Source organism: Pipistrellus hanaki (genome assembly GCF_964339955.1).
Source record: "Pipistrellus hanaki genome assembly, chromosome: 7".
NCBI lineage: Eukaryota > Metazoa > Chordata > Mammalia > Chiroptera > Vespertilionidae > Pipistrellus > Pipistrellus hanaki.
Window position 1 is genome coordinate 32,962,900 of NC_140509.1, and position 12,152 is coordinate 32,975,051.

General features: G+C 39.7%; 1 protein-coding gene across 1 annotated transcript; it reads right to left on the reverse strand.

The window, feature by feature from the left end:
• Positions 1-2,601: 2,601 nt before the first annotated feature.
• On the reverse strand, positions 2,602-11,888 carry COX7A2 (cytochrome c oxidase subunit 7A2). Its single transcript, XM_084889254.1, has 4 exons — positions 11,758-11,888; positions 9,760-9,849; positions 4,210-4,294; positions 2,602-2,804 (listed from the first exon to the last, which is right to left on the reverse strand). Exons 1-4 carry the CDS (start codon positions 11,773-11,775, stop codon positions 2,746-2,748), a joined length of 252 nt encoding a protein of 83 aa, XP_084745380.1. The 5' UTR covers positions 11,776-11,888; the 3' UTR covers positions 2,602-2,745.
• Between the last annotated feature and the right edge of the window lie 264 nt (positions 11,889-12,152).

The following is a 12,152-nucleotide window of genomic DNA, read 5'->3' on the forward strand; positions in this document are numbered from 1 at the left end:
TCAGTGGCTGATTCTTGTACTTGCCCTGACAGGATCATAACCACAACCTTGGTGTTTTGGGATGACGCTCTAGCCAGCTGAGTTACCTACCTGGCCAGGGCCTGCATAGTACTAATTTTAACAAAATTTTACTTCCCTCCCTCCCATAGTGTTTGTATTAGTATCTACAGTACAAACATAGAATTCCTTCTATTTAATAACAGAAACTATTCTCAAAGTATAATGTGCGGTAAGATAAAAAGAAGACTAGAATGATGGTGTTTTTATTTCCTAAAGGCTACATTTTCAATATAGTATTTCTTAAGGACTTTGTTCTATAAACTTTCGGTAAATCCTTGAAATCTATCAGTAATAGTAACTACTACCCTGACCGGTTTGACTAAGTGGATAAAACGCCAGCCTGCGGACTGAAGGGTCCCGAGTTTGATTCCGGTCCAGGGCATGTGACTTGGTTGTGGGCATATCCTCAGTAGGGAGTGTGCAGGAGGCAGCTGATTGGTGTTTCACTCTCATCGATGTTTTTAACTTTCTATCCCTCTCCCTTCCTCTCTGTAAAAAATCAATAAAAATTAAAAAAATAATAGTAACTACTAAATGCAAAGTATAGCAGACATTTGCATAGGATTCTATTCAGCAACCCCTCTCCTGCAATCTTGCCCCTTGCTCACCTTCCCATCCCCACCCCTGCTTACAAAGCAGAATTTTAGGATAAAAGACAAATATTTAATCTTAGCAAGAAGAACTTTTTAAGTATCATGAATTTAAATTACTTTTACTTTATCTAAGGTTGCCTTGTTAACAGACCAAACATTTTTGGCATTAAGCCTTTTGATATGAAGGTTGTAGAGGGTATCAAGTTGTTTGTCCTTTATTTTAAATATTTTTATTAATTTCAGAGAGAGAAAGGGAGAGGGAGATAGAAACATCAATGAAGACAGAGAATCATTAATTGGCTGCCTCCTGCACACCTCACACTAGGGATCCAGTTCGCAATTTGGGCATGTGCACTGACTGGGAATTGAAGTGTCCTCCTGATTCATAGGTTTCACGCTCAACCTCTAAGTCACACCAACAGGGTCGTTTTCCTTTTTTAATATATAACAGTATCTCCCATATGCCATAAAGCATTTCAATCGGGTTTATGAAATTCTTTGTAAAATGCCATCCTATATAATAAAAGCCCAATATGCTACGTGTCCAGTCATCTGGTTGGCCTTTTCACCAAAGTGTAATGTGCTAATGATATACTAAGGCCACTTAACTGCTTACTATGACATGCACTGAGCACCATACTTAAGTATCTAATGTGGCAGACACTCTGGTAGGTGAGCTTGCTGCTGGGGTCTGGCCAATCGGAACTTAGCTCGAGGGGCTGGACACGCCCTGGAGCCCTCCCGTGGCCCCCCTCCCCAGCTGGCCAACCTCCCGCATACCTCCAGACATGATCACGCAATGGTGGGGTCTCTTGGCATGGCCTGCACCCTCTCCCAATCCGGGATCTCTCGGGGGATGTCAGAGAGCCAGTTTCAGCCTGATCCTGCAGGCTAGGCTGAGGGACCCCACTGGTGCATGAATTTGTGCACCAGGCCTCTAATTTAAAATTTTATCAATGATTGCGTTATAGCTTTGAATCACTGAATTGAACCAGATTCCAGACCATCTTAAGAACTTTCTCAGCATTTAGAAATGTCTAATGCGATTTACTCCCATCCCTTCAAAAGCAGTGTTCTCTGCTGATGATAGAAATGAGATTCATGCATTTAGTGACTGGTTTAACAATATGGCTACAAGAACCTTTTCCAACCTTAACGAGTCAATACTGAAAAACCTTTCCTTAAGTACCTTTTGAGATGCATTTGTAGCCCAAGTCTCAATGTTTTAATAGGAAAAGGCTAAGTTTGGCTATTTCAAATTTGACTCAATTTTTCTAAATACATTACTTTTATCCACTTCATCCAGACACTGCAATTTATTATACAGCCCTCACTCACAGATTCCCCCTAGATCTGATGCATCTAGACTCTAATCTTAATCTTTAGATAGTTATAAACATACACCTTGCAGAGATGGAAAAGTCTAACTCCTTAATCTCCTCTGAGAAGATAACTTTTAAAAATGAACTAAGTATTTAAGGAAAGTTACACTTTATGTTATGGTTAAAGAAACATAACAGAAACCCATTCTGAGTATGAAAAGAAATAAACACTAAATTATTTCACAGTTATCTACTAAAGCCCAAATCTAAACTGATTACAACCAATATTTAACTATACATTCACATAGCTAATAAAGGAGAGAAAAAAAAACTTGAACCCCATGTGCCAAAAATAGCCTGCTTCCACTAACCTCGGGTTCTAGCATATCCCAGGATATAGTAGATTGGGGGCAGGACTTCAAGCTCAATTAAAGCTGAAGGTCATTCCATTGTGTAATTCTGAGCTGCTAAAAATAAAATTTCACTAAAAAAATCACAATGGTACTTTATACAACCTTAATGACAAAAGAGTAATTTTTTTTTTCCTTACCTAAAATTTATAATACTGACCAAAAGCTGAAAATTACTGGTATATGTACATTAAAGTGTGATAAAATAAGACAAAGCATGGTAAAGACTGCTTTATTGGTGGCAGTTAGTACAAGTCAATAAATATTGATCCCAAAGAAGAACTCAGCCATCGTCAGCTTACTGGTCCATAGAGAGCTGAATGAAACTGAACCAGCTCATTGCTGGAAGGATAACTGATGTCAATTCTGCTTCTTGGGAAATGAAGCCAAAGCCAGCAGATACAAGGCATAAATTGTTCCTAAAAAAACAAACAAAAAGAACTTAGAAGAAATTCTAAGATTCAAATGTATAAACCTAATATTCCAGCTAAAAATTTTAAGATAAAGGCAAGGTTGGCAGTAAAACTACTTTAACGGGTACTGGCAAATTTTTTCAAAAATAGGATGACCCAAGAAAATATATATGCATACTTTGAATAATTACACAGGCAGTGTTTATTAAAATACATTTCATTTTCAAAATTGAACTACTAGCTATTAAACTATGTAAACACTTTTAAGTCACCATGTATATAATATTTATTCTGGTTTCAATATTACTTAACTTCTACACAAAGTGTTAGAAACAGCACAATAATGTATTTCTCATCTTAAAAACAAAAACTTTTAAGTAAAATTAAGGACATATATAATTTCCATACTTATCTAAGATTGCCTGAGAAAGCTAAGAACAATTAAAACGTCAACAAGAGGTAAAAATACACAAGCTTTCCCTAAAGTGTATTATCAATGTAAAACTAAGGAACATGATATATAATTTTAAAATAACCAATTTTAATATAAGAATAGCTAATAACTAAAATTCATAAATCTGCTCCTACTATACTAATTGTGTATTACACTGCTAATACTGAATAATGGATCTGCCCACATAAAAAATGTCAAAGCACTTCACATATAGTATTAAGTATTGGTCTATACTGGTTTTTTCATAAATAAGGGTGTACAAAATTGAGATGTAAAATGTTTTTATGTATCACAAAATGTTTAAAAGCCCATTACAGGAGACGGGGTAGAGTAGATGCCTTCGATTCCTCCAAAGGCCTACAGGGCCACCAGTGGCACATGGAAAGCCAATCATCAGACTTTACTGGTACATTTGTTAAAGACATTAAAATGTTCTTATACAATATGTACCAATCACCCCCTTGAATCCTTATAGCAAAGCATTATGATCTCAGATTCTGGCCGAAACCGGTTTGGCTCAGTGGATAGAGCATCGGTCTGTGGACTGAGAGGTCCCAGGTTCGATTTTGGTCAATGGCATGTACATTGGTTGCAAGCACATCCCCAGTAGGGGGTGTGCAGGAGGCAGCTGATCAATGTCTCTCTCTCATATCGATGTTTCTAGCTCTCTATCCCTCTCCCTTTCTCTCTGAAAAAAATCAATAAAATATATTAAAAAAAAAAAAAAAAAAAAAGATCTCAGATTCTGGAGAAAGACTGCCTGTGTTAAAATACTGGCATAGCATGCTATCCACAGACGATGTATTATAAAACTGTAAACTTGAAATATACATTATTATTAATGAATGTCATCCCAATGAATTTAATAAGAAATATTTTAAAAATACTGGCATAGTAAAAGCAATGAAATTGTTAGTTATCTTACTATTACTTTTCTATAATTTTCAAATGTCTTACCACCAACTGTAAGAACCATGGTAGCTCTATACAGGAGGGCATCAGCTACCCCACCTTTTAGATGCACTGGAATTCCATTGTCTTCCTAAATTAAAAAAAAAATAATATTAATAAAAGGACTAACCCATTCATATGAAATTAAATGGCTGTATAAACCCCTAAAATTTAAATATTTTAAATTTCAAAATTAAAAAGAACTACAATTTTCCTGATTTTTTCTCTACTACTACTACTACTACTACTACTACTCCTACCACTACTAACTTCTAGAGTCAACACTCTTTCTTTTAAAGTTAATTTGAGATCCAATGAAGATGTTCTTTTCATGGAATATATAAAATATAAGTGTCGATATGAAAATGTACTCATTGAGTTTATCAACTTAATTATAAATATTAGTAATCATCACATTTTAGACTCAGTCCAAGAGAAGATTTTTTTTTTTAAATTCTTTAAAATAAAGGGAGAGATTAAAAATGGTGGCAAAGTAACTGGATGCTACATGGACATGCTCCCAGGACCAAACTGGAATTACAACTAAAATACAGGAAAAACTTCCTGAGAAATCAACAGAAGACTCCTTGGAGAAGGGTTGAAAAAAAAAAAAAAAATCACTCAATCAGAGAATTAAAAGGAAAAAACTAAAAACAGGAGGACAGCTTAAGGGGAGCTGTGGGACAAAGTGAAACGTAAAAAATACTTGAATACCAAGTGTGCACGAATAAAGAGATAGAGGACGTGTTTGAAGAAGTAATGGCAGAAAACTTCCTTACCTGGTAAAGGAAAAAGTCACATAAACTCAGAAGGCACAGAGAACCCCGAGCAGGCACACACCCAGACACATCATAATTAAAGCGCCAACAATTAAAGACAAAGAGAGAATCTTAAAAGCAGCAAGAGAAAAGGTTATCTACAAAGGAGTTCCCATTAAGGCTGATTATCAGAAACTCTACAGGCCAGAAGGGAATGGTATGAATTACTCAACGAAATGGAAAGCAAGGATCTGAAACCAAGATTAGTATATCCAGCAAGGCTATCATTCAAAATAGATGGTCAAATGAAGAGCTTCCCAGGCAAAAAAAAAAAGAAAGAAAGAAAGGCTAAAGGAGTACATCACCCACCACCAAGACAGCATTACAAGAAATGCTAAAAGGGATTGCTGTAAGCCAGGGAATGTTGAGAAGAGCCAGAGACAGAAACCTAGCCATATATAATTAAAATGGCAATAAGTACCTATCAATAATAAACCTAAATGTAAATGGATTAAATGCTCTAATCGAAAGATGTAGGGTAGCTGAAAGGATACAAAAACTTGACCCAACTAGATGCTGTCTACAAGAGACTCAGCTCAGAACAAAAGATACACACAAGTTGATGGTGAAAGGATGGGGAAAAAATTTCCAATCAAATGGAAAAGAAAAAAAAGCTGGAGTAGCAATACTCATATCCAACAAAACAGACTTCAAAATGAAGGCCATCAGAAGAGACAACAAAGGTCACTACATAATACTAAAGGGACAATTCAACAAGAGGATATAACCGCGGTAAACACATAGGCACCCAATATAGGAGCACCTAATATATATATATATATAAAAAGACTTAAACACCCCTACTTCACTAGATAGATCTTCCAGACAAAAATTTAACAAGGAAACAGTGACTCTAAAGGATACACTGGATCAGATTGATTTGATATTTATAGAACATTTCACCCCAAAGCTGCACCCAAAAATTGCTGGCTTTTTTGTACACCAACAATGAATTCTCAGAAAAAGAAAATAAGCAAATAATCCCATTTACCATTGCAATAAAAAAATTAAGATACTTAGACAATTAAAATTTGACAAAGGAGGCAAGAGTACACAATGGAATCAAGACAGTCTCTTCAATAAATAGTGTTGAGAGGAGAAATCCAAGATGGCTGCTCGGGTAGGCAACTAGCCGCAGCCGCACACAACAATTTTAATAAAATACAACTAAAATATAAAATGGACATTACCCAGAACTACAGGAAAGTCGACTGACTGGAAATCCTACAACAAGAAGCAAGGAGAAAACCAGAAGGAAGCACGGAGGAGCTGTAAAAGCCTAAGGTACGGAGACAGGCGGCGCGGAGAGGACGGAGCCGGAGAGGAGGGAGGCCGAGTGCCTGGCGGGCGTTCCCTAGCGGAAAGGAGATAAAACTCCGACTGTGCTGGGCCCCTGACTGCTCTGAACCCCAGTTCTGGGCCAGACCCCGGGGACTCAGGCTCAGCCATAGGGAGCTGGGCTGTAAGTCGGAACCCCGGGGTAGCGGAGAAAGGAGGTCCCGGAGGCGCACTCACTGCCCCCAGAGAAGGGACGGCCGGCTGTGCCGCGGGATTGCCCTGACGGGAAGGAGACTGGGGCTCCAGACTGCTGTGAACGCCACCTCCAACTCCACTTCCAACTGAACTGAACCCCAATACCGGGCTCATTGTGGGAGAGCATAGACTGTTTGGCAGCAGGCGAAAATCGAGGGCACCTTTCTCTCAGAGGCGCCGGCAGCGAGCACTGAAGGACCCGCATAGGGCGGGGCTGACGGAAGCCAAAGCTGCAGGCTCCACCCTGAAACCCCGTCCCATCTGTAACTGCGAAATGCGACAACAAAATAGATCACAAACGAAAGAAATGGAGGACAAAAAGCGTCTGGATATAGAGTTCAAATCTACGCTTATAAGGTTTTTCAAGAATTTCCTAGAAAAAATGGATAAGGCCTATGAGGATATGAAAAGAGATCAACTAGAATTAATAAGGAGTCAACAAGAAATGATAAGGGATCAACAAGAAATAAAGAATACATTGTCTGAAATAAAAAATATTCTACAGAGTCCTAAAAACAGAAGGGAAGATCGCAAGAATCAAGTCAAAGATTTGGAACATAAAGAACCAGAAGACACTCCTCCACAGAAGCTAGAAGGCAAGAGAATCCAGAAAATTGAAGATAATGTAAGAAACCTCTGGGACAACTTCAAGCGAACCAACATCAGAATTATGGGGGTTCCAGAAGATGAGAGAGAGCAAGATATCGAAAACATACTGAAAGAAATAGTGACAGAAAACTTCCCCCACCTGGTGAAAGAATTTGACTTACAAGTCCAGGAAGCGCACAGAACTCCAAACAAAAGGAATCGAAAAAGGACCACACCGAGACACATCATTATTAAAATTCCAAGAGCAAAAGATAAAGAGAGAATATTAAAAGAAGCAAGAGCAAAGAAGGTAGTAACTTATAAAGGAGCACCTATACGATTGTCAGCTGACTTCTCAACAGAAACCATGCAGGCCAGAAGGGAATGGCAAGAAATATTCAAGGTGATGAATAGCAAGAACCTACAGCCAAAAATAAGCTACCCAGCAAAGCTATCACTCAGAATCGAAGGCCAGATAAAGAGCTTCACTAATAAAAAAAAGCTAAAGGAGTTCATCACCACCAAACCAGAATTATATGAATTGCTGAAGGGGGTTCTTTCAGAAGAGAAAGTAAACAAAGATAAAAATTATGAACAACAAATACGTAATTATCAACAAGTGAATCTAAAAACCAAGGAAATTAAAAAAATCTGATGAACAATATTAACTGTTGAATATAATAGAATCAGAGGTATGGAAGGGGAGTGAACTGACGATTCTTGGGGAAAAGGGGAGAGGAGGGCGTGGGAAGAGACTCAACATAAACTGTGCACCTATGGATGAGGACAATGGGGAGAGGGGAAAGGGCAGAGGGTGGGGTGGGAACCTGGTGGAGGAGAGCAATGGTGGGGGGGGGGGAAGGAACATTTGTAATAATATGAAAAATAAAAACTTAAAAAAAAAAATAAATAAATAAACTGTGAGCAAAAAAAAAAAAAAATAAATAAATAAATAAATAGTGTTGAAAAATTGGACAGACACTTGCAAAAAAAAGAAACTAGACAATAACTTATACCATACACAAGAATAAACTTATAATGGATAAAAGACTTAAATGTAAGTCAGGAAACCATAAAAATCCTAGAAGAAACCATAGGCAGTAAAATCTCGGATATCTCTCATAGCAATATGTTTACAGATATATCTCCTAGGGCAAAGAAAACAAAGGAGAAAATAAACAAATGGGACTACATCAAAATAAAAAGCTTCTGCACAGCAAAAGAACCATTAACAAAACAAAATGGGAACCCACTGTATGAGAGAACATATTTGGCAAGGATACATCTGATAAAGGATTAATATCCAAAATATATAAGGAACTCATACAACTTAACAAAAGGAAGATAAACAATCCAATTAAAAAATGGGCCAACGACCTAAACAGACATTTCTCCAAAGTGGACATACAAATGACCAAGAAACAAAAGAATTCTCAAAGTCACTGATCATTAGAGAGATGAAAATTAAAATGACAATGAGGTATCACCTGTCAGAATGGCTACCATCAACAAATCAACAGGTGACAAGTGTTGGCAAGGATGTGGTGAAAAGGGAACTCTAGTACACTGCTGGTGGGAATACAGGCAGGTGCAAGCATGATGGAAAATAGTATGGCGTTTCCTCAAAAAAACAAATATGGAACTGCCATTTGACCCAGTGATCCCACTTCTAGGAATATTGCCTAAAAATCCCGAAACACCAATCAGAAAGAATGTATGCACCCCTATGTTCATAGAGGCGTAATTTACAATAGCTAAGTTCTCATCAGTAGGTGAGTGGATAAAAAGCTGTGGTAGGTACATTTATACCATGGAATACTATGCATCAGTAAAAATGAGTAACCTCTTGCCCTTAGAAACAGCATGGAAGGGACCCAGAGTGTATCATACTAAGTGAAATAAGCCAGTCAGAAAAAGATAAGTATCAGCTGAAACCGGTTTGGCTCAGTGGTAGAGCGTCGGTCTGCGGACTGAAAGGTCCCGGGTTCGATTCCGGTCAAGGGCATGTACGTTGGTTGCGGGCACCTCCCCGGTAGGGGGTGTGCAAGAGGCAGCTGGTTGATGTTTCTCTCTCATCGACGTTTCTAGCTCTCTATCTCTCTCCTTTCCTCTCTGTAAAAAAATCAATAAAAATATATTTTAAAAAAAAAGAAAAGAAAAAGATAAGTATCACATGATCTCACTCATGTGTGGAATCTAAGCAACAAAATAAACTGATGAAGATAGTGCATCCCCAGAGACATGGACGCTCTACCACTGAGCCAAACCGGCTTCGGCTCATTATATCACTTTTTCCACTGATTAAATTCATTCATACATATTTACCTTTATTTATATTTTGGGCCCTTCCTTACGTCTATTTGCCTATTCCTGTGCAACTACACGATGTAACTCCTCCAAAGAAAGTGTCTCTGACCCCTTAATTTATTATGCTTTCTCAAGGGCCTCCTAGATATAGAAAATGCTCAGTTAGCTATCAATAGACAGTTTCTTATTATACTTTTGCTAAATACAACAGATTCACTAATAATTAGACATCTCCAGATTTACTTCCTATCTTTACCTTTTGGTAATCATACTATTATAAATAAAAATATCTTATAAAATATTTCAGTACCTGAAATAACTTCTGTTTCTCTCGAACTTTATTTTCAATCTGCCTGCGTGAAGCAGTAGTAATGGTCCTCTGGGAAATCTGACGAAGTGCCTGAAATTAAAAATTCATACATATTAAACAGATGTAGGGCTTATAGAAACCTTTAAAACCATCCATGTACAATCTTCACAATTATAGAAGAGGGAAAGTGAGAGTTAAAATCTATCCAGTTTGTCAGTAACAAAGTTATAAACCAGCATCCAGGATTTCCAATGTGTTGGCCATCCTCTGCTCTTTATACTATACTAGAGGCCTGGTACATGGGGGGAAGGGGAGCCCCTCAGCCCAGCCTGCACCCTCTCCAATCTGGGACCCCTAGAAGGATGTCCGACTGTTGGTTTAGGCTCAATCATCAGCAGTTGGATATCCCTCTCATAATCTGGGACCACTGGCTCCTAACTGCTCACATGTCTGCCCGCTGACTGCCCCTAACTGCCCCCCTCCCAGCCAGCCTGGTCACCCCCAACTGCCCCCCGCCAGTGTAGTCGCCCCCAACTCCCCCCCCCACCCCTCACTGTCCTGGTCACTCCTTACAGCTCCCCCCGACAACCTACCCTTTACTGCCCCCCCCCCTTGCTGGCATGGTTGTCCCCAAACTGCCCCCCCCACCAGCCTCCTTGCCCCTCACTGCCCCCCCTGCTGGCCTGGTTAACCCTCACTAAACCCCCTGCCAGCCTGGTCGCCCCCACAGCCTGTTAGGTTGTCTGTTCAGTTGTTTTGGATGCAACAGTCACTTAGCCTTTTATATATTGATTCTGCAGTCCCCAAAGACCACATTCAAGAAGCAATTCATGCCTGGCCAGTTTGGCTCAGTGGATGGAGCATCAGCCTATGGACTCAGGGGTCCCGGGTTCCATTCCAAACCAAGGGCATGTACCTTGGTTGTGAGCACATCCCCAGTGGGGAGTGTGCAGGAGGCAGCTGATGGATGTTCCTAACTCTCTATTCCTCTCCCTTCCTCTCTGTAAAAAATCAATTATATATATATATATATATATATATATATATATATATATATATATATATTTTTTTTTTTAAAGAAGCAATTCATGTGAATTTTGAGCACAAACATGACCTTGACCTTAGTTCAATCAGTATTATGTAATCCTTGAAGAAAGCATACTGATATATTACAGAAATAAAAAATGATAACAAAATGCACCAATAAAATTCAAATGTTTTCATTTAAAACTCTATCATTTTAAAAATCTATTACGTGATCTCAAAATAAACAAGCAGGGCTCCTAAGATACTTCTCTTTACATTTTTCCTAAAAAGATCTTTAATAATATATAAATCATTTAAAAAGGAGACTTGCATTATATATCCAATTGAATTAAATGAAAACTCCACTTTCTAAAATATATTACAAAACTAAGTAAAACCTTTTTTATTGTTACAAAACATTTGGAGAAATGTTTCCCATGCTCAAAGTCGGTGGAGGGCTGAAGGACACTGCAACACCGCACGGCCACCATGACTGCTCAAGTCCCACCCAAGACTGGACGATCTGCTTTTCTAGCTGAAATCCGATGCCCACGGAGCTACTGAAACCGACTCTCTTTCAGTAATAGAGGAACATCTTTCCGTCTGAGGCGGGGCATCAGAACCGCCCCCCTGGACCTTGGATTTACTCTCTTCAGAGCTACTAAACTCATCCATCACCCCAGAGTTAGGGGCGGCGAGGGGGGAAAAAACAAAACAAAAACAAACAAAAAAAATGCATATCTAACAATCCTGTGCTCACTTCCCCAGCTTCTCCGCTCTCCCTATGTACCCAGCAGAGACTGGGGCAAAGGGAAAGCAACGTCAGGCAGGAAAAGGACGCGGAGCAAGGTGACCCAAGAAGCCGCCCGCCTCTCCCTCTCAGAACAGGCTTGTGAGTCGGTCGTGGTCCCTTAGCTTCCTCTCCCAACGCTCCCACCCCACATCGCGACGGCAGTGCGAAGAGCTCCTCACCAGCAGATTCCGCAGCATGTTGGCTCTGTTAGTGCCCACCAACCTCAACTACTAAAAGCCGGGGCTGCGGAACGTCACGCCGGAAGCGGAAGTACCTTCTGGGCATGCGCATAAGCCGGGGATCCTAAACATTTCCGGTTGGGCGGGGGAGAGCTGGCGCTCCTAACCATAGAGAGCGGAAGAACAGCAAGAGCGGCGGCGACACGGTGACCGCTCTAGCCAGCTGGCTGTTCGGGTCCCCTCGTCTCGTTCCCGGCCTGTGGGACACCTTTTCCCCCCTGCATAGCAAACGACTTTTGAGACCAGAGACGCGGGGTGTTGGGTGTTACTCTCTCTTGTAACTCGCTTGGACGAGATTATTGTGAGACCACGCTATCCTAGAAAGTGTGTGTGGT

Bases quoted from the DNA above. Each gene is read 5' to 3' on its own strand.
- COX7A2 (XM_084889254.1), bottom strand. The intron at 4,295-9,759 runs GTACTGAAATAT...TTTTTAATTTAG, and splicing joins AGAAACAGAAGTTATTTCAG to GAAGACAATGGAATTCCAGT. The intron at 2,805-4,209 runs GTAAGACATTTG...TTGTTTTTTTAG, and splicing joins CATGGTTCTTACAGTTGGTG to GAACAATTTATGCCTTGTAT.